Source organism: Larimichthys crocea, chromosome XIV (assembly GCF_000972845.2).
Source record: "Larimichthys crocea isolate SSNF chromosome XIV, L_crocea_2.0, whole genome shotgun sequence".
Taxonomy (NCBI): domain Eukaryota; kingdom Metazoa; phylum Chordata; class Actinopteri; family Sciaenidae; genus Larimichthys; species Larimichthys crocea.
In genome coordinates, this window is record NC_040024.1 from 12,915,673 (window position 1) to 12,939,276 (window position 23,604).

The following is a 23,604-nucleotide window of genomic DNA, read 5'->3' on the forward strand; positions in this document are numbered from 1 at the left end:
CTACTGTCTACCCTCTTTTTTGTTTCCTCGTGTCCCCATCAGGTGACTCTGATTCCAACCCACGACACAGAAGTGACCCGGGACTGGTACCAGCAGACCCATGAGAGGCAGCAGGACCTGAACATCATGGTTCTGGCCTCCAGCAGCACCGTAGTCATGCAGGACGAGTCCTTCCCTGCCTGCAAGATCGAGTTCTGAGCTTCATGATGCTCGCTGTGCTTTCAACCCATCCATCCATCCACCCACCCATCCATCCTTCCCCTCTCCATCATCTGCTCTCACTGGAGGTAGAGCGAGAGTGAACAGTGATCTGTTTCTTCAAAGCCTCTCTCATGGTACCAGTCTCAAAGCATTTGCTGCAACCCTTAATATGCTAGATTTTGTTAGCTGAAATCAAAGTGACAACTCTGGGTGTGACAGTAGGGTTACAACACAAACAACAACATACTTTATATTTGTTTTCTTCTGAGTTAACAGTCTGAAGATTTTTCAACAAGCAAACAGCTTTATTTGCGTCATGTCTAACAGACATGGACGTCACTATCCCACAAAGGCAAAATGCCACAGTTAAACTACAGATATGTAGTTTGTAAACTTCTCTTATTAGTTCTCAAAATGTAAATCAATCAGTGATCAATATTTAGTTTAGATTGTATCCACAATGTTTATAGAAGGGTAGAACACTTTGAATTTATTTGACGCTTTCCTCCATCCGTGCACACAGCAAAACTCATCCATAGCAATTGTGCTCACGCTACAATAGTTTTTGGATTAACTCGATAACGACATAAATTGATGTAATGTAAAAAAAAAAAAAAATAAATAAAAACATTCCTTCTTGTCATTTTGTGGTGACGTTTTAGGAGGTGCCTGAAGTTGACACTGTTTCGGCTTTCACAGCTTCGCTGGTGCATGATTGCTTGCGTTTTAGCTCGGACTCTTTCAGAACTGCATAGGGTTAACCCTTTCTTTAGCCAGCCTTCAAGTGTGGAATGCAGTATAGTGTAGATAGGTTACTACACAGTTTGGCTGTCTATGCTCAAGTGAACTCAATAGGCGCCAGGCAAAGGAACGATGTTTGTACACTAATCATATCTCTGCTGGATGTAATGGTTCCTCTTTAAGTCTTTCTCATGGTCTTTGTTGGTTGTATGTACTCCAGTATACATATAGGATAAATGTTTCTATATCAATACAGAGGTTATGTTAAATAAATGATATATTTTGTGATGATGCAGCAAATTATGATCTGAAGTGAGGAGCGTTTCTGATTGCATTTAAAGAAGAAGGTTTATTTTACATTTCTGTCATTTCCTCCTGTTACATTTTACCGTCTCTGTCAACATCACAACATGATAGGAAGAAAAACAAGCAGTGACCGGTGACAAATGTAGCAACGGAAGTTTGTCTGATAGTCCCTTCAGAGGGACGGGAACGGGAACTGCAATATTTATATTTATTATTGGGGTAAATCTTTCAGGAAAAAAAGGCGGTGTGTTACAGGAGGCTTCTTTCATGTGCCTTTAGCTTGTGGTTTTGGGAGAGAGGACATGTCAGCCATTTTAAAGCAGAGCCAGAAACCAGGGTAAATCAAAGAAACAGAGTACACGAGGACCAATCAGCGCACAAATCTTATCCACACAGGATACTCAGAAATAGAACATTTACATGGAAATACGTTCAAATAATCCAACTAAGTATAACCATATACTGAAATACCATTTAGCCAAACCAATATGAATGTCTTCGAGCAAGGTGTTGCACCAAATAGGAATGTACTTTTCTGAGGAGGGAAAGGAGAGTCTAGAAGTCAGACTTTTGTTTGTACTTGAAGCACAGAGTGTTGGCAAAGTAGCAGAAAATAACTTCCCATTGTAATATAAATGAAATGCCTAACCTTAATCCCAGAGTACTATTTATAGAATGAGCATGAATGTGATGGTTGATTGTACTGGACACAGTTATAAAAGTAGGCATGTCTCTGAAGTAGTTTTGTGCGTGTATTAGTATACGATACACACCGAGTAGCTGTTTTTATGACGCAGCAGAGTTTGTTTGTGACAGTGACGTGGCGAGTGAGTTTTCTGTAGGTTCAGTGTGAAAGGTCTTTCCGCTTGTTTATAGCCAGATCCAAGAGAAGCTTACATTAAATTTACACAAGGCCAAGTTTTAGTTCTTTATTCATATCTGTATTTTAATGTTTGAAAAAAATCTATTCTGGTTTTATTTAATCCAAATTTGTGTTGAGAAGCAAGCACAGTCCTGATTATTATTGTTTACATTTCATTTTTGTCAGAATAGGAAACACATTTTTGCCAAGGTGGCTCATCACGATTGTTATCTTAACTTTGAGGCTGACTTGAGGTCAGCCTGGGTGAAGCGTGGGGGAGGCTCGGATTTCTAGAAAGGACTTTCAGATTGATCGTCAGGATGTTGCCAACTAAAAGCAGTGAGGATCCTCTGCTTGCACTTTTTAACTCACATTCTTTTCCTCATTCTGATTCAAAATATGGAGCACAGAAGGTGAGAGTGTGTTGTTGACTTGTGCTAGTCTGGGACCAGTGCCATTTTTCTTCTTTCCCTGTAATACTCTCTAATAACGCTCACCTCATACCTCATCTGTGCTCTTTTCCTGCCAGGCCTCCCTTTAGTTTCCCCACATGATACTTGTCCATTATGCACTGTGTAACAGGCAGGCATAGCTTTTCTTATCCCACTGGGGAGGATCTGAGTTGCTGAGGTGCAGGGTGTATATTAAACAGCTGGGCACGCACAAGTACACACACACACACCCGAGAGTGGAGGGAGTTGATAAACTGAAGACCACATTAAGAAAATGAAGGTTCAAAAGGACTCAGTTGAAAACAGTTCATGCCTGAGAGTTTGTGAACCAATTGATCAAGCAGAAAGTTCTTTTCACCCCGTCTTCAATGCTGTCTGGCAATGTGTCCAAAAAACCAGTCAGAAGCTTTTCAATGTATGGATCGGATTTTGTGGATGGTCTGATATGTTGTACTGTCTTTGAATAATGTTTTTAAGTTGGCAGATTCCAAATACCCAGCCTTGAGATTTTCAAGGCATCAGTGGAACGCTGTGAATCACTCAATACTGAACTGTGTGACTATACAGAAGCTGAATGCACTATAGAGGAGATCTATTTTTCTGAATGTAGAGTTGGTACTACCATGTGAATGCTGCTGGATCAAAACAATATACAAAAAAACCCAAATAAAAACACACTCACCAAACTAGACAGAAATACATTTTAGGGAGAGGGATGAGGGCAAACACTGTTTTCTGTTTTGACAAATTGTCATTTCAATTACGGTTCTGCTCCAGACGAGGAGACAAGTTTTGACTTTTAACGTGTCAGAAAGCAACCGAGATCCAATAATAAACATTAACTGTAACACAGATTTAGTACTAACTGCAGCTGCATCTTTTTCCTTTTCCTGAATATGACTTGAAACACATGCAGACTCAAAAACCATCAGTGAAATTAAACTAAATGCTACATGTACATTTATGTACTGTGCACAGATTTGTACATATCGCTGTGGAAAGAAAACAAAAAAGCATCTGAAAGATCTAACAAACTATTCTTCTTGTGATAATGGTTCATTTTAGCTCATTTTAGTGACAGTGTGATCAAAACTGTAAACTTACTCCTTGAACCAAGAAAACTACACAAAACGCTGACAAGATACAGGACGAAAAAAAAAGTACATCTTTCAGTTCAATCATCTCCATACCTGCATTAAAATGAAGATATCATTTGATCACAATACGGTGTCATCTGTCCATCTAATCTCTCTGCATGTGATTTATTTAGTTATAATCCTGAATGTAATTGTTTAACATGGAAATAATAATAAAAAATACAATGCTATTTTAAAGAGGTATATTTGAAAAAAGCTAATTGTCTTAACTGGTACTGAAATGACCTACAGTAATATAATACTGGGCTGTGCTTTTATTGTTTGCCCTATTAACATGTTGTTAAGAAGACGCTGTATTGGTAGTTCTGTTTGATTCTCTATTTTTTTTTTTTTTTTTTTTTTTTTTTTTTTTTTTTTTTTTTTTTTTTTTTTGCATTGTATTAATCTTAGTTATGTTTTTCTTCCTCAGTGCAATATTCAATATCTCTCTGTCTCTTTAAATCTAACTGGTAAAACTAGAACTACTGCAGATTCATTGTAAAAGGGAAACAGCCTGGTGATCATCAATTAAAGTACATTGAAATCTAAATGTGTGTTTTGGGTCTTTTGTCTCTTGCTGTCTGACAGGTTTCATTTAGGTTCCAGGTTTATTTTATAGATCACACGATACATGCGTCAGAATATCTAATATCATTATTGAAAACCCCACGACATGATAAAGATGAGCGGTTACAGGACATGGAACCTGAGATGGATATTGATGTGTGTAACAAATTTCATAATTTAGCTAACAATTTAAGACATTTCATTTGAAACTGCAGATGATCTGCTGGTGGGGCTCGAGGAAAAAATTAAGAGCATTAGCAAAGTCAGTAAGATTCATCATCTGGGGAGCATGAATGTCTACAAAATATCATGGTAATCTATCCAATATTTTCTGAGATATTTCCGTCTGGACCAAAGCAGCACAAAAAGCAATCACAACAGTGTGATTTTAGTTCTTTAAAATAAACGGATTCTGTTCTCTTTGCTATTTTATGTCACAGTCTGCCATAATTGCTGTGTTGTGTTTTAAGCAGGTATATTAGAGGCACACTTAAAGAAAGTTGAAACTGAACCAATCTTACAGCTGGACAGCAACAATAGCCAGCATGACAAGATGGAGTTGAGGCTATGTCTGCTCCATGAGAATTGTTACCAGCAAAAAAAGTGTGAAAGATGAAACTTTCAGTGAAGCTGCAAAGTCGGTCAGTGTCAGTGAAGCAGCTGCAGGCCCTTTGCAGTGAGGTTATTAATAATTTATAATATGACTGAGTGAGCCTTTCATACAAAGATCTACTGTATTGTATGAGGAACAGGCATTTATTTTAAACATATAAATTAGTACTAATTACTGTATAAAGATTTAATTCAAGACCTGAAAGTGGCAAAGAGGCAGTTACTGTCACTATTAAAATGCCTTCAAAGCACATTTTGAAGCAGTTTATCTGTCTAAGTTTATATATGGATGGAAGAGGAGAAATCTTCTTTTTGTTTGTTTATTGCCTTATTTAAAAGGTCATTAACTGTGAATCGTTCCAGCTGTACAGCTATTTGCTTCTGTCATGAACGGGGAAATTAGCTATAGAGACCAAAACTGTTTTTTGTACCAGGCTGTAAACATGTTTATTTCTGCTGTGAAGTTGGACATTTGAACATGGAGACTTATGGAGACTGACTCACTTCTGGAGCCAGCCTCAAGTGGACGAGAAGAGGAACTGCTGGAGGTTGCCACTTGATCTAGAGCCAGTGTTTAGTTTGTCCATTCTGGGCTAAGGTAGAAACATGTCGGACTCTGTAGAACACATGTAAAACACATGAATGGATACATAGTTATAAATATTATATTATTTTCTGTAAACAGAGCCCTCTAAATCTGACACACTGGACCTTCAACCAAACAAAACGGCATGAATCAGTAAAATTTCCATCTCTAGCTTGCAAGCCAACAGGTAGTTTGCTCATTAATAAGCAAAGTAAGCAACTTTCTCCAATTCAATGTTTTTGCCAATTATCTGTAAGCCTGGAGGCTGTAAAACTACCACACACATGTATCCATAGCTAGTAAAGACTAAAGTCCTAGTTTTAAGAATTTTGGCTGAATGTGTGACCTTTCCATCATTTCTATCTGGCATGATACAAAGTGTACATTTCTACATTTTTATCAAATGATACAAACAGAAGTCATTTCAATAAAAATAAAAGGTTATGTCATATTCTTTTTACAGTTTCTGTCCTTAAAATACTTTGAATCTGCCTCAGTGCTGTACTGTAGATAGACGAGATGAACATCCGTTCACCACTGCTGGTTCCACCTGAAGTTGAAATTCATACCTTTATGGATTTTTTTTGTGAGAAAGAGCTTAGTACTTTTGTACAGAAGAGTTTGCAGTAAACCTGTGAATTAAATATGAGGAAGGAAATGTACCGTTTGCTTCAGTACTGCATGAGCAGGCCTGGTCAGTGTGCTGGTCGGCTTTGATTTGTCAGGTAGGAAGATGAAAGAGAGGTTATGCTTCAGCGGCACGGCTCGAGTCTCACTCCCCACATGTCAGAATAACTTTTTTCCATTTCATATTTACAAATATCTGATTGCAGCAGCAAGTGAAAAAACAGCCTCATATTCCCTGAGGGGTGGACATCAATTCAGACTCCAAAATCAACCTTTAAGGATCGACCTACACCTGCTGCAGGAACACACTCTGCATTCATTCCAGCCAGTGATGAATGACAGTTCATTTATCTTTGTCTCTCCTTTCAGTGAGTGTGTCAGCCTCCAACCTCTGGCTGATTTTCTCTCTGCACTCACAGGAAGGAAAAAAAAAAGAAATTTGGCCTGTTGTTCACTCGTGTTGGCAGTCCCTCCAACCTTGGACGCAATACTATTATATGCAGTTTGGGTCTCTAGCAGGGTGACTGAGCCCACACATTGCTGCTCGGCTGCCACGTCGGCAATCAAAAAAAAAAAAAAAACCTTCTCCTCCTCACCAGCCCTCCCCCGGTTACCATGACAACATATTTTGACATTGGAAGAGGTTTTCTGGGGGAGTTGAGGACGGGCTGTGGGTGCGGAGGTGGTACTCGAGGTCTAAACTGGACACCTTCCTGCCTTCCTGTTGGGTTTGCGTGCAGACTAGATGAGGGTAATTCTCTCATCAGGACGACTAATAGTTACTCTCCTCTGTCGTCTTCACCTCCCACTCCTCTCTTTGCATTTATATTTCAGGCAATTAGCTGAATGCAAGCCAAGTCAGTCATGAGAGAGAAGTCAGAGCTAAAAGTCTGAAGGGAGAAGGTTGGAAACAGACTCATGAAGCTCAGCCTGTCGTATTCTTCCAGTTCTTAACCTTTGACTGGAGGGAAGCTGAATGGTTTGTGTGTATCTTGTATATTTCCTTTGCTTTTTTTTCTTACATTTGACCCTGCTGATTCATACAGTACGCGAGAGCTTTCAACACTGCTTTAGTTTTCCCTCAGCCTCTTTCCTTTCCTACCCGCGTGTCCGTGTTACCTTCTGGTTCACCGAGGCACCTTCCTGTGTGGGAAATTCAACATCTCTGTTTAGAACGTCTTTGTTTTTGGACCTTTGACTGCTGGAAGTCTGCTCCAAAATGTCAGCTTTGAATTTTACAGGCCTGAAAGCAGATTGTGACATTTAGTAGCTGCAGAAATATGACACGGCAACACTTTATCTATTAATTCATCATTCATTCATCTACAATCTATTTATAGCAGGGGTCTTCAACCAGGGGTCCGTGACCACTAGGGGGTCCACAGAGGTACTATAGGGGGTCCGCCAATTTTTGTCATAATAGACAATTTTCACCCAGTATATAAATAGGTTAATAAGGTAAAAGGTGAATAGCCAAGCTTAAAATGTGACACATTTTTAAAAAAATGATTACATGTGGGGGTCTCTGTTCTGTCTCTCAGGGGTCTCTGGGCTGAAAAAGGCTGAAGACCCCTGATTTATAGTATTGTCTTCAAGGGGTTTCTTCCATTTTGTTTCCTGTTTGTTTGTTTTGGATTTTCTTCTTCACTGACTCAAAAGTCGAAGTACAGAGGTTGTCCCCTCGTGGCAAATTTGTGATATCGGGATATGTACATAAAATATTCATTAAGGTTTTTGGTATGAAAAACAGAAAGCTGAATGCTGATGAACTTAATGTTAAGTCAGTGTTTGGTTCAGTCTCTCTGTGATAGTGAAGACAGTGGAAGTGAACAACATCCACAGGCTGAACTAAGCATCGTAAAGTTTAACCGACCTCAGTGTTTCCACCACTAGCCAGCCAGTCCCAAGACACCTGCTGCCCCACAAAGCTTTGGTGGGGGGGCTGGCAGTCTGTTCTCTCTAAGAGACCTGCTGGCTCTTTTCTCTTAACTTTGTACTTGATTACATCTTAAAACATTTTTGTGGCCAGCAGCATTCTTGTCTTTAATAAAAGGTCACAGAAGTACCTGCAGCCACACAGTGCTCGTCTTGTGAGCGCTGTGAATGAAAGTAGCTATTGTAGAGTTTGTATTGAAGCGATAGAGACGGCTGTGTGTTTGTAACTCAAAGTGTGTGTGTAGGAGCTGATGGAGACAGAATGAATGGACATTTGTGTTTAAGTGTGTGTGATTGGAGGAAATAAAGCGAGAGAAAGACTTGCCATCCAGACAGCATGAATGACATCAGCTTTTGGCTTCCGGTGAGTCGGCGGTCTCTCTCTCTCTCTGTCTCCATTCACCCAGTGTCGCTCAGGAGGAGTCAATTACATCTGGGGGCGTCGCTATAGCAACGCATGGGCGCAATAGGAGGAGGCATGAGTCATCACTATTCTTAAAAGCTGTTTGGAGAGGAGAGGGAGAGGGACGGGAAGAGGGATGAGAAAACAGAAAGAGGAGAACAGAGGAAAATGGGGTGAGGAAAAAAGACAAGAGAAAAGATGAAGTAAAAGAGGAGAGAAAAGAGGGCCTAGAAAAGAGAAGACAAAGGAGAGATAGAAAAGGAGATATAGGAAGGAGATGGAAGAAAGAGAGGACAGGAGAATCTCTGGGGGGTTAAAAATGTGGAGACAGTGAGAGAGGAAGCATTGAGGGGAGAAAGTCTAAGAGGAAGAAAATGGGGTTGAGGTGAAGACAGGAAAGAAGGAAACAAGAAGTAGGAGCACAACAAAACAGAAAAGTGAGAAAGAAGGGACTGATGGAAAAAGAAGTGAGAAGCAATAAAACACAAGGGAGGAAAAGGAAAGAAAAAACAAACAGAGCAGGAGAAAGGAGACGTGGAGGGAGAGAGGCGAGCGTTTATAGAGCAATAACAGACTCCTGTGGACCATTAATGAACACACACACTTTAACAAGAACACACTGAACAATGTTTCACTGTTTGAATTCATTTTTTTTAATTTCCCTCTCCTCAGCATTACAGCCAAACCTGAGCCTGAAGACAGAAATGTTTTACACATCACATCTCCACTTTGTTCTCCAGCAGCCAAACTCAGCACAGAAACACTCCCCTCTTCTTTGGCTGACATTAAATAGCACATTAAATAATCACATAAATACACAACTAAAAATTACCTACATCAATCCAGCATCAGGTAAAAAATCATTAGTTCAACCTAAAACTAAAGCCCTTTCCATGATGTGTGTGTGTACAGTACACACAAACACACTTTGTTTCATGTTTTGGGGGGCAGGTCATTTCACCAATCACCTTCACCAGGTGAAAGGAGCAAGAAGCCATTTTCATTTTCCCATTTAGAATTTTGGTATTGCTGCCTAAATAGAACAATCAGCAGTCTGCTCTGTAAGTCATTGGTCAGAGTGATCAAAGTATCTCTTTGGAGGAAATCCACCACTGAATTTATTATTTATTATTCATAAAAGTGAATTGACCCCCCAGTTCAGTCACATGATGATAAAAAAAAAAAAAAAAACTATTTCCATCTGTGGATTCATGATGTCGACCTGAGTATCATCATTCATTTGATTCATCCAACATTAAAACAAACATCTGGTGCGACAGCAGACAAACACTCAGCAACAACTGAGAAAACTCTTCAGGTAGTCGTCATTCTGTAAAAGTACATGGATACTATTTACTTCGAGTGGTTCTTCTCTTTAACTCTAATATAAAACTATACCACACATTTTCTTGATTTCCCTCCAAAATGAAAAAGTAGTAAAAATACAGCAGTGTGGACAGAACTCTGCAAATCTCTCTAAAGTCATTGAAAGGCACATTTACAGTTACATTGTGTTTCTATTGCACAGCAGACTATCACTGAACAGGCTAACACAGGTTGATCGAGCTGGCTCAGGCTTTACGTCAAACAGATGTACCTGGATTTCAAAATGGAGTGAATGAACTGACGGCAGCAGGTACCAGCGTGGACCGAGTCTAAGTATACAATGAAGATAACCCAAATCCTCCAGGTCCTCTAGGGAGAGTCTGTACATCTCTGAAATTATAAAAGTGCCTGATGGTCACATGATGTTTATATTAGATTGGGTGATATTTGGGCTGCATCTGTCCCTTGAAGTTTAAAACGGTCTGAGAATAAAGTCTGCACCCTCATCTCAGATTTATTTTTTATAAACCCAAATTATGTATACATGGTCTTAAAAGGAAACCTTTGAACTTGGCTTATTTGCTTTTCTCTCATGTCTGTATGCTAAATACGAAGCTAAATACAGCAGGTGAACACAGGCAGCCTGGCTCTGTCCACACCTCACTGATGAACAGGAGATATCCTATTTGTTGAATTCAAACAAAAACTCTAATGTACGAATCTGTGAAGACTCCTCACTGTAAAAGCAAAAACTGTTGTTTGTATGTGCGTGATGTGCGAGTTGAATCAGAGCTAGGCTCAACGTTTCCACTGTTTTCTGCCTTTGTGCTAAGCTAACGGGCTGCTGGCTGCAGACATGAGAGCGGTATTGATAATCTCATCCCAATTGTCAGCAAGAGAAAGTGAATACGTGTATTTATTGGGCTGTGATTGGCTAGCCACAACACTGCTGTACAACAGTGAAGAAGAAAAAAAAAATCAATGACTGTTGACACGTTGACTCTCAGTCTGTAGTCCGTGTCAGTCATACATGTGTAAGGTCAGGATGGAGGCAGCTGGTGTGTGAACAGCAGGCACAGTAGTCGTTTTGTTTCTAAGCGTAGGCAGCATCCAAATTAACTAAAGGCACGACTGGTCTGAATGTTGGCTTGATGCACTGTTACTCAGCTGCTTTATGAATGACAAACTGCAGACAAGGATCGGGGCTGATGAGACACTCTGTTGAAGGGTCAGTGTTTTGTCTCTTGCCGGAGCAGGGACGGTGTGCTAATCAGACGTCTGGTCCGGTTTGAGTGGTTGTATTTACAGTCTCTTCAGAAACTGCATCTCCTCCAGTGTTTGTTTGTTTTTTTGTGTGTGAATGTGAGCAGAAGCAAAGATAAAACGGAGAGACGCACACAAGTTTTCAGATGGTGCCCATAGATACCCAGAAGTCCTTGTGTTTTTCCAGACAGACCACCGTCTACTCACTGAAGCTGAAGTTCAGACCGGAGCTCTCTGTGATGGGGGAGGAAGGGCCCGCGCTGGATACAGCACTGGATGGGATACTGCCATCTTTAAAACACAAAAACAAACAAAACAAATTCAGCCAATTATGTTTGAAACATGTGAACACATCGTACAAACAGTTTGTGTTACTCTGTTAATCCCTGATGGAGGTATTTTTAATCTCTTCACTTGCCCTCAGACTGCTCTGAGTCTTGGAACATGATTTATTTGTTCCTGTGTGTGCGTCATGTGGAGGGACACAAAGTGAACAAAGAGTGAGGGAGGGGGGTGATCTGGTACAAAAACAGGAGAGCAACAGCGTCATCCTTTAGCCACTTCATCTTCTGTTGCCATGGAGAACTTTATGATAACAGCTTTTTGGGGGGGATCTCATTAATCATAAAATTATTATAAAACTACTTGTACTATCTCAACATGCGTCATCAGTAATGTGACTAGAAAATACTCCAAGCTGGGGATTACTTGCAGTACCTGAAGTGGCTACAAATGTTTCAGAGTCAGTCTGACACACAGAAACATTCTCAATGACAGAGTGACATAGTTCTGCACTTGCAAACAGCTGTCCTGTAACTGCAGCCAATAGGAGAACAAACATTGTCACACCACCAGCAGAACAAGAGTCGTATTTATCCTGATGTAACCTCCACAATCTCTGCCTGTGTGGTGAACGAGGCTAAATGAGTTATCGGTTGTTACAGCAACCCAGATCTGGAGCAGGTACCACCAGGACAGAAGAAGACAGAGCAACAGAGATGAAAAGCACAATGTAAATAAAACACACAAGTGCTGCATGAAGGGGAAACATGAGAGGTCGGCAGATGAGTGGAGAGGAGGATCGAGGATAAATGAGTCACCTCACCACCCAGGGGGGATAAAAGAAAAAAAACAAGAAGAGACTGAAGGAGAGAGGAGAGGAAGAGGAGGGAGGTAAATTAGAAAGGAGGGGCCCAAGCTGTTAAAGGGGCTGTGATGTTCTACAAGAGTCCTGTTTCAGTTTCGCAACTGATGCTGATCCCACAGGATGCCCTGCCAGAGATCTACACTGTGCTGTTATTTAGTTCGTCTGACAGTTTTGGGACTGTCTGAAGAGATTTATTTTTAAAATTTGTTTCCTAAATTGAAACTCATCTTGTAAAAATCAGGGAGCGGCAATTTAAGTCATGTCCATATATGAGCATCAAATTATCGAGTACTCACAAAAATATGAGTAGGGAATGGGGTGCATGGGGTCAGCTGCTCTTTCTGAGCTGCACAGACTGTAGAGATCAGCCTACATGAATAAAAACCGTATCCACAAACATTAAGTTCATTTTGTTTCTTTAAGATTATCTATTATTATGTAATGTTTTCACATTTATGTAAACTGGATAGTAACTACACGCTGATTTGTGAAAATGTTAAACGTTATTTATGGCCACCAAATCTATCAATCATTTTTACATCTTTCTATATATATATATATATATATATATATATAAATAAATGCTGACTTCCTTATGATTTCATATGTGCATTTTAGTCATTTTAGATGACGCTCTTCCCCAGATGAACTTCCAGCCACAACTGGACTAAAAAAAAACAAAGTACAAACATTTCTTTAAAGAAAACTAAATAACTCCCCAAAAAACTGTGTGCCATCACTTATTACAAAAGTGAAACTGATTATCCATTATGATTACTTTAATTTCATAATTTCTCACATATAAAAGCTTTTTGACCCATTGCACCTTTGCATGAGTTTACTTCAACAAACACTGGTGCTTGAATGTTTTTCTGATTTATCCTGCAGTATCTGCAGTTCACACTGGGAGCATGGCCTTCTCTTCTCTTTTGTATGATGTATTCAATGAGAAAATGATCAATCAACAGATCAATAAACAATGACAACAACCATTAGCATCTCTCCCAGGCTTAGTTCAAGGACGTCTTTCAGACATGTGACATGTTTTTTATGAGACAGTTAATATCTGTAACCAGTCTGCCACTGCAGATGAATGAAGCCTCTCAGGTCATCTGCTTCCTCTACATGGAGGTCATGCTGAAGGTGCAAAGGGCCTTTTTTATCTTAATCCAGGGTTTGCTGAGCACGCTCGGTATTTTCCAGCATCACTCTGCCTCTCATTCAGAGTTTTCACACTCGTCCACAGGAGGATTTAACACCCTGTTTGAATTTGAAAGTGAAAGCAACTTAGCAGTAAAACTAGAATGCTGTGTATGTAGAGCTGAATGTACTGAAACAGTGCTTTGCTTCGTTGTGGTAACAGTTCTTAATCTCCAGCACCAAAAGTCATCTATCAGAAGAGATAAAAATAGGCCTCCATATTACATAATGCCATAAAATCTTTTAAGCACTCACGCCACAGAGGCTGGCTTGGCGGCCGAAGAGATGTTTCCGACCCCGAGGAGGACAGAGGCTGCTGAGGGCTGTAGAGAGACGTCTGGCTCTGAGAGTCGAACAGGCTGGAGAGCGCTGGAGCGAAGAAAAACACCATTAAGATCAGTTTCCAAATGAAGGTCATGTTACTTAACACAACCACACAGTGTTTGATACGTTAAGAGTAATAACTGTGGTGTTTAAATATGAATAAAACATTTTGCACAGTCATCATGTTTTATATATGGTTGCATTTATATACTTACATCTACCCAGACACTGGGCAGAAGATGCTGTGTTATTTATTAATTAATCATTTCTCACTTGTTCTGTGGATTTTTTTACCTTCAGTAAAAGAATCACACGACTGAGGTCAGGTGACTGACTTGTACAGTCAAGAGCATCCCAAAGTTTGGCCTCTGTGTCCTCTGTGTGTGCGTGAAGTCAGTACATATTGTCCTAAAACTTGGGAACTGCTCACCCAGAATGGATGTGAATACCCTCAAACACCAACAAGGGTGAAAGTCAGCACTTTAGCCTCCGACTAGTTTTATTTAAAATCCAGTACAGTACTTGGCATGAAAATGTGATAACCTTTAATGATAGACCTCATGTGCTCTTAAACATTTGCTGCTCTGGAACTTTTTGTTCTCCTCGTACAAAGCTTCAGTCTGCATTTCAGAACTTGTGGAAACTTCAAACAAATACAAGATCAGCAGTTCTTGCTGAGTCACGATGCAGGCCTACCTTTCATGGTTTTGGCGTGGGCCTCGCTGCTGCTCTCACACACCGTGTTGAGGAACTTGTCCACCTGCTTCAGTGACAGTGAGTTGTGCAGCGTCTCCAGCGGGTAGATAGAGGGCACCATGGAGCAGCCTTCAAACCCTGCAGCACAGACAGCGGGGAGACAGAAACACAGCCGATCGTACCACTTCTCCATCAGAGGGAAGGGGAGAAGGTGGAGGAGGGTGACACTACAGCTCTCTGTGCATGTTGGCTGTTCTCCACATGTCTGCATCTCTCAAGCAGATCTCAACATTCGGCAGACATTTTTATTTATCAACTAGCCACACCGACTTTTGGGCTACAGTAAGATCTAAGATTAGTACCGCGTTACCCTCTACAGTGCTGGTACAGTTTATCTACTGTCTGGCATCTGACAGTAGCTGCACTACACAAACTTACCAGCCAGAATTAATGTGAACAAACATATTCAGCAACATGGCTGGTGTTAATTTCTTTCTTCGGTTAGTGAGATTATACAAATAAAAGGTTTGGTCATGTGGAATAGTCTCACATACTGTATGGAAGCACGTGTGGATCAGTTCACTCTGAAAGTGTTCTTTAACCTTAGCATGTTGACATCATGAGCAGACATGTTGGGTGTATGTTTGACTAGTCATTTGGACATCACTGAACAAGATAATGTTGTTAATTTCCTAAACAACAACAACAACAACAACAATTATAGAGTTGTGTATCTGCCAAAGTGTCAAAAACTGCAGTTCCTCAAACGTCCACTTGAGGCTGGCTGCAAGACCCCATGTTCAAATGTCCAAGGTTCACAGCAGAAATAAACATGTTTACAGCCTGGTACAAAAAACACTTTTGGTCTCTATAGATAATTTCCCCATTCATGACAATTGTGCAGAATTAACATTGTGGCCACTTTGATTGACAGGTGGGTGGCTTTGTTTGAACAACCAGGCTTCATTCAGCCTGACTTAACTTCACACACATTCCACCACTTTACCCAATATTGGATCAGCTGGGAGGCAGCAGAGGGAGCACAGTCAGAGTCACCCTGAGTTTCACATACGACTGAAACCTGCTAGTGATGACGACACAGATACAATGTCCATATTTATACTGTCTATGACATCTGCACGTGATCAGATGATTTATCATGTTTTGAACAAGAAGTTTAAACAGCTATCAGCACAGTCATAGTCAATGGTGGAAGAAGTTTTTATATATTATTTAAAAGGTTCAGTGTGCAACATTCAGGATGACCTCTTGGCAGAAATGGAATATAATATTCATGACTGCTTTTATTAGTGTATAATCACTTGAAAATAAGAATCATTGTGTTTTTGCTATCTTAGAATGAGACTTTTATACATACAGGGCGGAGCAGATGCTCTTTCATGGACACCAACATGTTTCCACAGTAGTCCAGAATGGACAAACACAGACAATGACTCTAGATGCAGCCAATCACTTTACTCAAGTTTTGTGATGTAGTTTCTCCTACATGCTTAGATGCTATTAAATCTTACAGACTGGACCTTTAAGTTAAAGTAGCAACATGCAGTGTGAAAATGTTTGCTTACAAGTAAAAGTCCTGCACTCAAAAATGTACTTAGTATGAAAGTACAACAGCAACAAAAACTGTTTAAAAAGTATTAAAATAAGACAGCAGAATGACCCCTGTCACTGAACTATTGTATCATATACTGTATTATCTGATCATCAATACTATAGCATTACTTGAAGTTAAAGTTGTAAAACAAAAGATAGTTGTCATAATGTAAGTAATGAGCTGGTTTCATGTGATGCTGTATCTATTTTACCCTATCCACCCTGCAAAAGTTATGGAAAAATTAAGACTGTTTTCTCAAATTTTGGACTTTTCCCCTTAGACTCTGGATCAGAAATCTGCACTTCAGTAGCACGTACATGCATTATTGATTTCTATCTATATTCTGAAGGTTTTTATGCCATTATTTGTTAATATATAATTCATAGGCTGATTTATACTTTTTATTCCTAACACATAGCAGTAAAAATTGATTTTTTATGGCCACTGACAATAACTTCTGATTTATGTAGTGATAAAAAACAAAAACAAAAAGATATCCCAAACAACAAAATGAAACATAAATTTTGAACGTGCCTTTATCCAATGTTCACATTTCTGTTCTGGAAAAAAAAGATTTGTATGCAACATTAGAAAATATAATGATGTCCAAATATCATGCTTTTTAAGGTTACTGAGGTTTTTGTACAAAATCTCCACCTTCTGTTAGGCCACACAACAATTATCTGGCCTGTTGAAGAGTCCTTCAGTGAGACAGCGAGGTGTAGTGGACTCAGACTTTAATGATGAGGTGGACAACATGAGACAATTTCTACTTAAGGGTCGATTGTATTGCAATAACCTTCCTCGTTGTAATGATTAATGGATTGAAAGTGAATTGATCCCAACCCTTGTATATTATTACAATTTAAGAAAAAATATTGTTGGTGTGGTGTTGTACTGTATGTGATTCTTATGTGATCATTATTATTTTTAGATTTATCTTCAGAATATTTACTGTGCAATTTTTGTTTTTGTTTTTTTATTCTTTTTATGTAATTGTTTTGGTCTGTATGGATATATTAAACCATTCATGTACAAATTGTGTATAGCGTGTACTGGAAAACAAACAACTGTATCATGCGCCATGATTTTTTTTACACACAGATGTGTCGTTCAGTGCGGACACACACCATCATGGAGCAATACAGTGAAAAATAAAAGGCAAATTGGACGGAGGCTTGAAGCAGTGCTTCCAATTCATCTATATCCTGACAGAGCATGTTGGTCAGCCTTGCATTTCTCCATGACTAATGTGCCATGACTACAAATGTTTCCACAGCTACTCCCTAAAACAACTTGCCTAATACGACAATACAAGCGGAACGAGCTGCAGTCAGCACCTAATGGACAAGAACCATTCAAGGCCTTGAGGGGCCGAAACAAGAACTGCCTCATCATTTTCACATCGTTCAAAGTTTGAGTGGAGTTACTCAGGGTTAATGTTTCTCACGGGATCAGTTGTGTGCAGAACATAGTACAAAATCTTTTATGGACATCAGGAAAGTTGTAGATTATTTATCACCTCTGTTCACGGTCATTGGTTTTCTGCTGTCATTTTACAGTATATCTGTGTTAATATCTCTACACGTTTCTTTGCAGCCCTTTGGCCAAATAGCTGAAACACAAAAACACAAAAAGGAAAACAGGACTAGAAACACAGACAGCTGCTTTAACAGTAGGCTATTTTCCTTAATCCTTTCTGGATGTTGTCCAAAGCAGCTTTATTTACCAAGATCACCATTCAACGTGAAATGGTCTTCATGCCAAACAAGAAAAATAATACCTGCTCGGTAAAAAAATCCTCAAGTGTAGTGGTGACTGAGCATCTTATCTCATCACATTTTCTCAGGTTTGATCTTGTTGGTTCAGTTTGCTGCATGACATTTATCCTCACCTCCAACTTTTTAATCCTCGTTACTACAGTCTAAAGCAGGAGTTGTATAAAAATAACATAAGATGGCATTTACCGCCTCTGCCTCCTCCCTATCTTTGCTGCAGCCTCTTCACATGGATATCAAATTCAGCTCACACACCAGATGCAGTGGGAGCAGAAAAACACTGATGCTACACTGCACCATTCACTCAACCAAACACAGGTGAGCACCAAGACAGCAGGTCAGGGAGGATGGGACAGTCATATTTCAAAGAGCAGAGAAATAAAATCATAAAAACAATGTGACACACACACACAGAAAAAAAAAAAAACCCAATCTGCTCGATGTCTGTAGCAAGCAAAAACATCTGTTACTTATTACCAAGAAAGAAGAATTACTTTGTTAAGGTGTAACAACTCGCCAGGAACTGCTTCAGAAACACAAAATCAGCAGTTTATGAACAGCAACAATTAGCCAATTAAAATGAGGGATGAGATGATGACCCCAATCTTTCAACAGATGCTCAAATGTCTGCCAACTGGCCCGGAAACATATTTTGGGAGTGCTGGCTGCTTCAGGGAGAGGCGGCCATGCCCAGCAGTGAGTTCCCAGTGTAAAGGTCCAAACTGTTGCCAGAAACACCCGATTCTTTTTTACAGAGCTCATAATTGAGACGTGTTCTCTCTCTACACTCTGCTCAGGGTGGAGCATGCTCACAATGCAGTTAGACAAGGCTGCAAGTCTTTCAGAAAGGTTTGGCTGCCCATCAAGTTTTCACCAGGCATGCATGTAGAGGGATTAGTCCTTGTGCATATTAATTTCAATATTTAAAAGTTATAATATAGCTGTTTTTTAGTTCCAGACTGGTGCAACAGGTGTCCAATCATGTGTAAGAAAGGACGGGAGACAAGAAATACTGAAAAATCTCAGTGAAATAAAGCTTCAGTTATCTCTTTTCAAAATATGTTAATATACTCTCACTCCCATGTTTACATAAATGTATCCAATCATACACAATTGTGGATGACTAGCTTACCCTTGTATTCTATAAAACTAAATTTGACTTCTAACAGAGCATATTAATTATTTGTTTTGAGAAAAAAAAAAAAAAAAAAAAAAACACACATGCTGTAAATGTAAATTTGGACAAAGTAATACATTACACATAAAATAGCTTTCAAAAGGTGAAGACTGTGATTGAGTTCTAATCAAGCAGCAACTTCCATGGCTGAAGTGAAACCTGTAGGAAGTGCCAAAACAGCCACTTGAGGCTGGCTATAAAACATGTCTCCATAAGTCTCCATGTTCAAATGCCCAGCTTCACAGCAGAAATAAACATGTTTACAGCCTGGTACAAAAAACAGTTTTGGTCTCTATAGTTAATTTCTCCGTTCATGACAACTGTACTGATATTTTATAGAACTCACCTGTTCAAATGATATGAGGCTTAAAGTTATGCAGGATTAGCAGCGTGGCTGCTCTGATTCCCACGTGCCGTTACAGATGACTTGTTTGAACAAACAGGTGTCATTCATGCCAATGATCCATCTTTGTCCATTTTTAGATTAATCAGGAGGCAGAGGAGGCAGGACTGCAAACGTGGCGGCGGCTAGAGCCACATATTTTCAGCTTCAAAAACTCCAGAAACCTATGGGTGCTGTCATGCATGCGCTATCCATTTTTTATACTGTCATTGGTTCTAATGTATTAATTTCTACCTGGTTCTCCTCCTGTTCTAACAACTCAGGTGAGGATGGTATGGGTGGAGGCCTATACAGCTCCGTATTGACCCACCATGCCCACTATTGACCAACCTAATCAAATCTCATTGAGTTGATAAAATCCCTCTCTTAACTAAACCACACCCACAGACTTACAATACATCACATTAAGTGCTGATTCCCTATGACTTTCAGTATACAAAAGAAAAAAGTTTTTTACTGCTTTTAAATTAAGTGTTGCACCCTTGGGCAGACATGAGAAAAGAAAAAAAAAGCAGGTGGGACAAAACAACACAAGGATGAATGCACAGACCAAAAAGCAGGCTGTAAAAGAAATAAAGCATTGAACTAAAGCAGATGCAAAGCTCAACTGGCAGTAACATCGTCCCACTCGCCCCAACACTGGCTGAAAGGGGCTAGAGGGAGGAAGAGGAGGCAACAGGAAGTGAGAGGGGTCTACAGAGGCTGACCGTGGAGGGATTCAGGGAGCTCTTGACCAGACATCAGACAGCTCTTGAGGAGGCGAAGGTGGTAGGGACAGTGGTCCAGGTGGTGGGATATGGCCCTGTCCACAGCCAGAGGGGCAAACCCCAGCAGGGCCGGCTCAGTGGGATGCCCCCCCTGCAGCTGGACTACATGGAGCTCATCTGAGGGCTCTAAGGGACGAGAGGCAGAGCAAGGAGAGTGGAAGAGAAAGAGAAAGTATAGAAGAGCAGGAGGAATGACAGGAGTTGTGCGACAGGTAGCACAGAGCCAAAACGGACAGTACGACACAACCGTGCACAAACAACTGACACAGTACATCCTTTTCCATTTAAACTAAGGTTAAATAAAGACTGCACTAGTCAACCAATCTAAGACAGCACAGGTTTAAAAAGAATCAGTGAAAGAAACAGATCTATTTCACAAAACATGTGAAATAAAAAGGTCTTCAATTCATCAGTGTTACTGTTCAAATAAACTATTTTCAAAAGCCAGGAAGAGGTCCAGGAAAAAGAGCGAAACCACATTCCAAGAAACACCTCTGTGCACAGAGAGAAAACCGCACCGTGAACGCGCTCTCAAATAAAGAACGTGTATTTGAGAGTCATGGCATCAAACCATGATAAGGCTGGATTACCAACTGAGCAAATTTGGGTGATTGCCCTTGAGCCGTAAACTCTCTCAGGATGCCTAAAGTCTCCGGTTTCATCATGTGGTAATTAGTTTGTGGTAATTTATTGCTAATTTATTTGTTAATAATGTAAAGCACATTATCGCGTGTCAGTGTCAGGGGAGTTAAATCAAACCTACAGTAGTGTAACCGATTTTTCTTTTCTTGGCCACTTGGGGGCGACAGAAACAATCTGAACACAACACTGACATATCATCACCTCTTAAGTTGATTTGACAAATCTATTAGCAAACACTACATTAGATACCATGTAGCTTATGTATTAGTCAATAGTCTAACAGAGGCAGTGCTGAAACAAACTTAAAATCCAAATTAAAAATGAATGGATTTCAAGAATTGTGACATTTCTAATGAAGAAACCGACACAAATTCATGTCTGATACTCAGACACCATTTAAAAACACATTTTTCTTTCTCTCTGGTAAACTGTGCGATACAATATTTCTCCCATTAACAAGGCCATGAGTGGGAAACTGTTATGATGTTCTTTTCTCTTCTGAACATCATGGGTAATCCATCATTGCTAATTTGCTAATCTCCTCAGGTTCCTCATATGCTGGTAAGCTAAACTATATAGACAAAAAAAAAAGTCACACCAGTGTGTATTATTGGCTGCACAACTGTCAGCTAATATGTCTGAGGTAATACGAAGTGTTTTGCTCCAAATTACTGCATTGATTTTGTGAAATTGTGACTTGACTGATTTATTGACTCAGATGTCAGACTCAAAAAATGTATACAATTGGAAATCTTCTAAAAATGTGATATGAACCAAAGGCCTCACAGCTAAATATCCTATTAGTATTCCACAGTGAATTTCACTTCCACAATTCTCTTTACAAACTGTATATAAAAGTACATTTTGAATCCAGACTACTACACTATGTTGAGAACGTATCCTTTATTTTTTTTAACAGTGAGGAAATATCATCACTTACTAAAAGAAAATGAGTCTTGAATACCAAATACTAAGCCAAACCCATTGCGCATTCAACACGCATGCGACCACACTCTGAAATCAAACCCTCCTCACTGTGGTTCCAGGTGGTTCGTCCAAACACTTGTGACTGATGTGATCATATCAAATTTCTACATGAAACTGACTCTGTTCGTCATTATGAATCAACATGTCAGATGATCTTGCTGCTAAAGTACAGACTGCCAACACATGCCGGGCTGTTTCTGAGCCAAATCTAAACGCCATCAGTCATATCCAAATACAGGGTTTATGCAGGGATCCTGAGGTTAAATTTAATACCATTTAATACCTTTTCACTACCTTCTACATATTTCTTAAAACCCTTAACGCAACTTGCTTCTAGTCATATATCAAGAACAGGATCCATAAATGGGAGGGCACACGCACTGTTACTGTCAATCCCTTAGTTATTTACATTTAGCTTTTATCCACAGCGACTTTCAGAGAGGATGCGATGGCTGCAGTGAAAGTTTGACTGGTGGTGGAGCGGTGTACTGGACATACTAGCAGCACAGAAATGTGATATTAATGGCTGCTCTCCCATCAAGTTGTCAATCAACTGAACACTGTAGATAGATCCAACTACATAATTTTAATTTTTAAAGTTACGCTACTTGATATCTGCTAAAGAAATTACACAATGCCTAAGAGCTCAGTAGCACTCCACACATACCCATGTTCTCTAACGAAGACATCAAGTATACTTGACCAACAGCTCGTTTCAAGTTTTGCCCAGGGCGCAAATGTGGCCAGGACCGGCGCTGGTTTCACACATGGAACAACAGGATAATCTGTCTCAGACGAGTTCTCACATGCTGACTAAACTTTAACAACTCAATCCTGAGTCTACTGCTGTGCGCTATGGAAAATATGTCTACTGCACAGTATACGTCATAAATTCTGGCAAACTTTTTACTATTATTTAAAAAAAATATTACCTTGCAAATCAGACATTTATTACCGTTTAATACTTTTTAAAAGGGCCTTAATTTTCACTAAGTTGATTTACTACCTTTTAATACTTTTTAATACCCCGCGGACTCCCTGAAATAACCTTTCAGGACTCGTGTTCAGTTCTGTGCTGCAAAGCAGTGTTTAATTTGCAACATCTCAGTCTGTCAGAGCTAGTGCAGTGAGCTCATCCATGACTAATCCCTCCCATACACAATGGTGGTTAAAAAACAGCTTTAAAGCACATTTGAATTTCATTTTTAATGATGAGAAATCTTTTCAGAAAACAAGCACTGAGGAGAAACCTCCAAACAGCTGCTGTTTCCGAAAGAAAACTTCACGTCCAGCTAGTACTCACAATAACAGAATACAGATGACTGAATAAAAAGACACTGGAGACAAAATAAAAACTGTACAGCAAACTGTACATTAGCTGTTAATGCTGCTGCACCTTTCTTACATACAGTAGGCAGTTAGCATCCACAGCTTGGCTTTAACCAACAGGCGAAGCTAACTCACTATCAAGTGGGATTTACTAAAGAAAAACAAACTCTTTGTATTTTAGATGAGCAAAACAATTTGATAAATGTGCTCATTATTTTTCATTTCATTAAATTCAAATCTCTAATGCTCGCCTACAGAGTAGTCTCTGGTTCTGCACCTGCCTACTTGAATGTCCTCATACTGACATATGTTACCTCCTCCAATGAGCGACGCCTGGCTCTGACTCCTGTTTGTTCAAGGCAATCCAAGCTTTTTTTGTTTGTTGTTCCCCGTTGGTGGAACGCACTACCAGTTCCTACCAGAGCAGGGTGTCCCTCTCTACCTTTAAAAAACCCTGAAGACCCAGCTCTTCAGAGGGACCTCCTCTCCTAGCACTACATGACAATTCTACACCTTAAAGGA

The 23,604-nt window shown here is 39.8% G+C and overlaps 2 protein-coding genes across 10 annotated transcripts in view; one reads left to right on the top strand and one right to left on the bottom strand.

The window, feature by feature from the left end:
* The window catches only part of map1ab (microtubule-associated protein 1Ab), a 68,404-nt gene extending 64,160 nt beyond the window's left edge, over positions 1-4,244 (top strand). For both annotated transcript variants that reach the window (XM_019260999.2, XM_019261009.2), the window contains exon 7: positions 43-4,244. In XM_019260999.2, the coding sequence (XP_019116544.2) occupies positions 43-198 (156 nt within the window). In that variant the 3' untranslated portion in view covers positions 199-4,244. The remainder of the gene's footprint in view (positions 1-42) is intronic.
* Positions 4,245-9,112: 4,868 nt separating this feature from the next.
* The window catches only part of ppip5k1b (diphosphoinositol pentakisphosphate kinase 1b), a 49,514-nt gene continuing 35,022 nt past the window's right edge, over positions 9,113-23,604 (bottom strand). For 5 of the 8 annotated variants that reach the window (XM_019261134.2, XM_019261146.2, XM_019261143.2 and 2 more), the window contains 3 exons: positions 14,385-14,522; positions 13,620-13,733; positions 9,113-11,308 (listed from right to left, as the gene is read on the bottom strand). In XM_019261134.2, coding sequence (XP_019116679.1) covers positions 11,217-11,308; positions 13,620-13,733; positions 14,385-14,522 — 344 coding nt within the window. In that variant the 3' untranslated portion in view covers positions 9,113-11,216. Of the gene's footprint in view, positions 11,309-13,619; positions 13,734-14,384; positions 14,523-23,604 lie in introns of those variants that run through there. The other 3 variants (XR_002042074.2, XR_002042073.2, XM_019261150.2) reach the window with 2 other exon arrangements.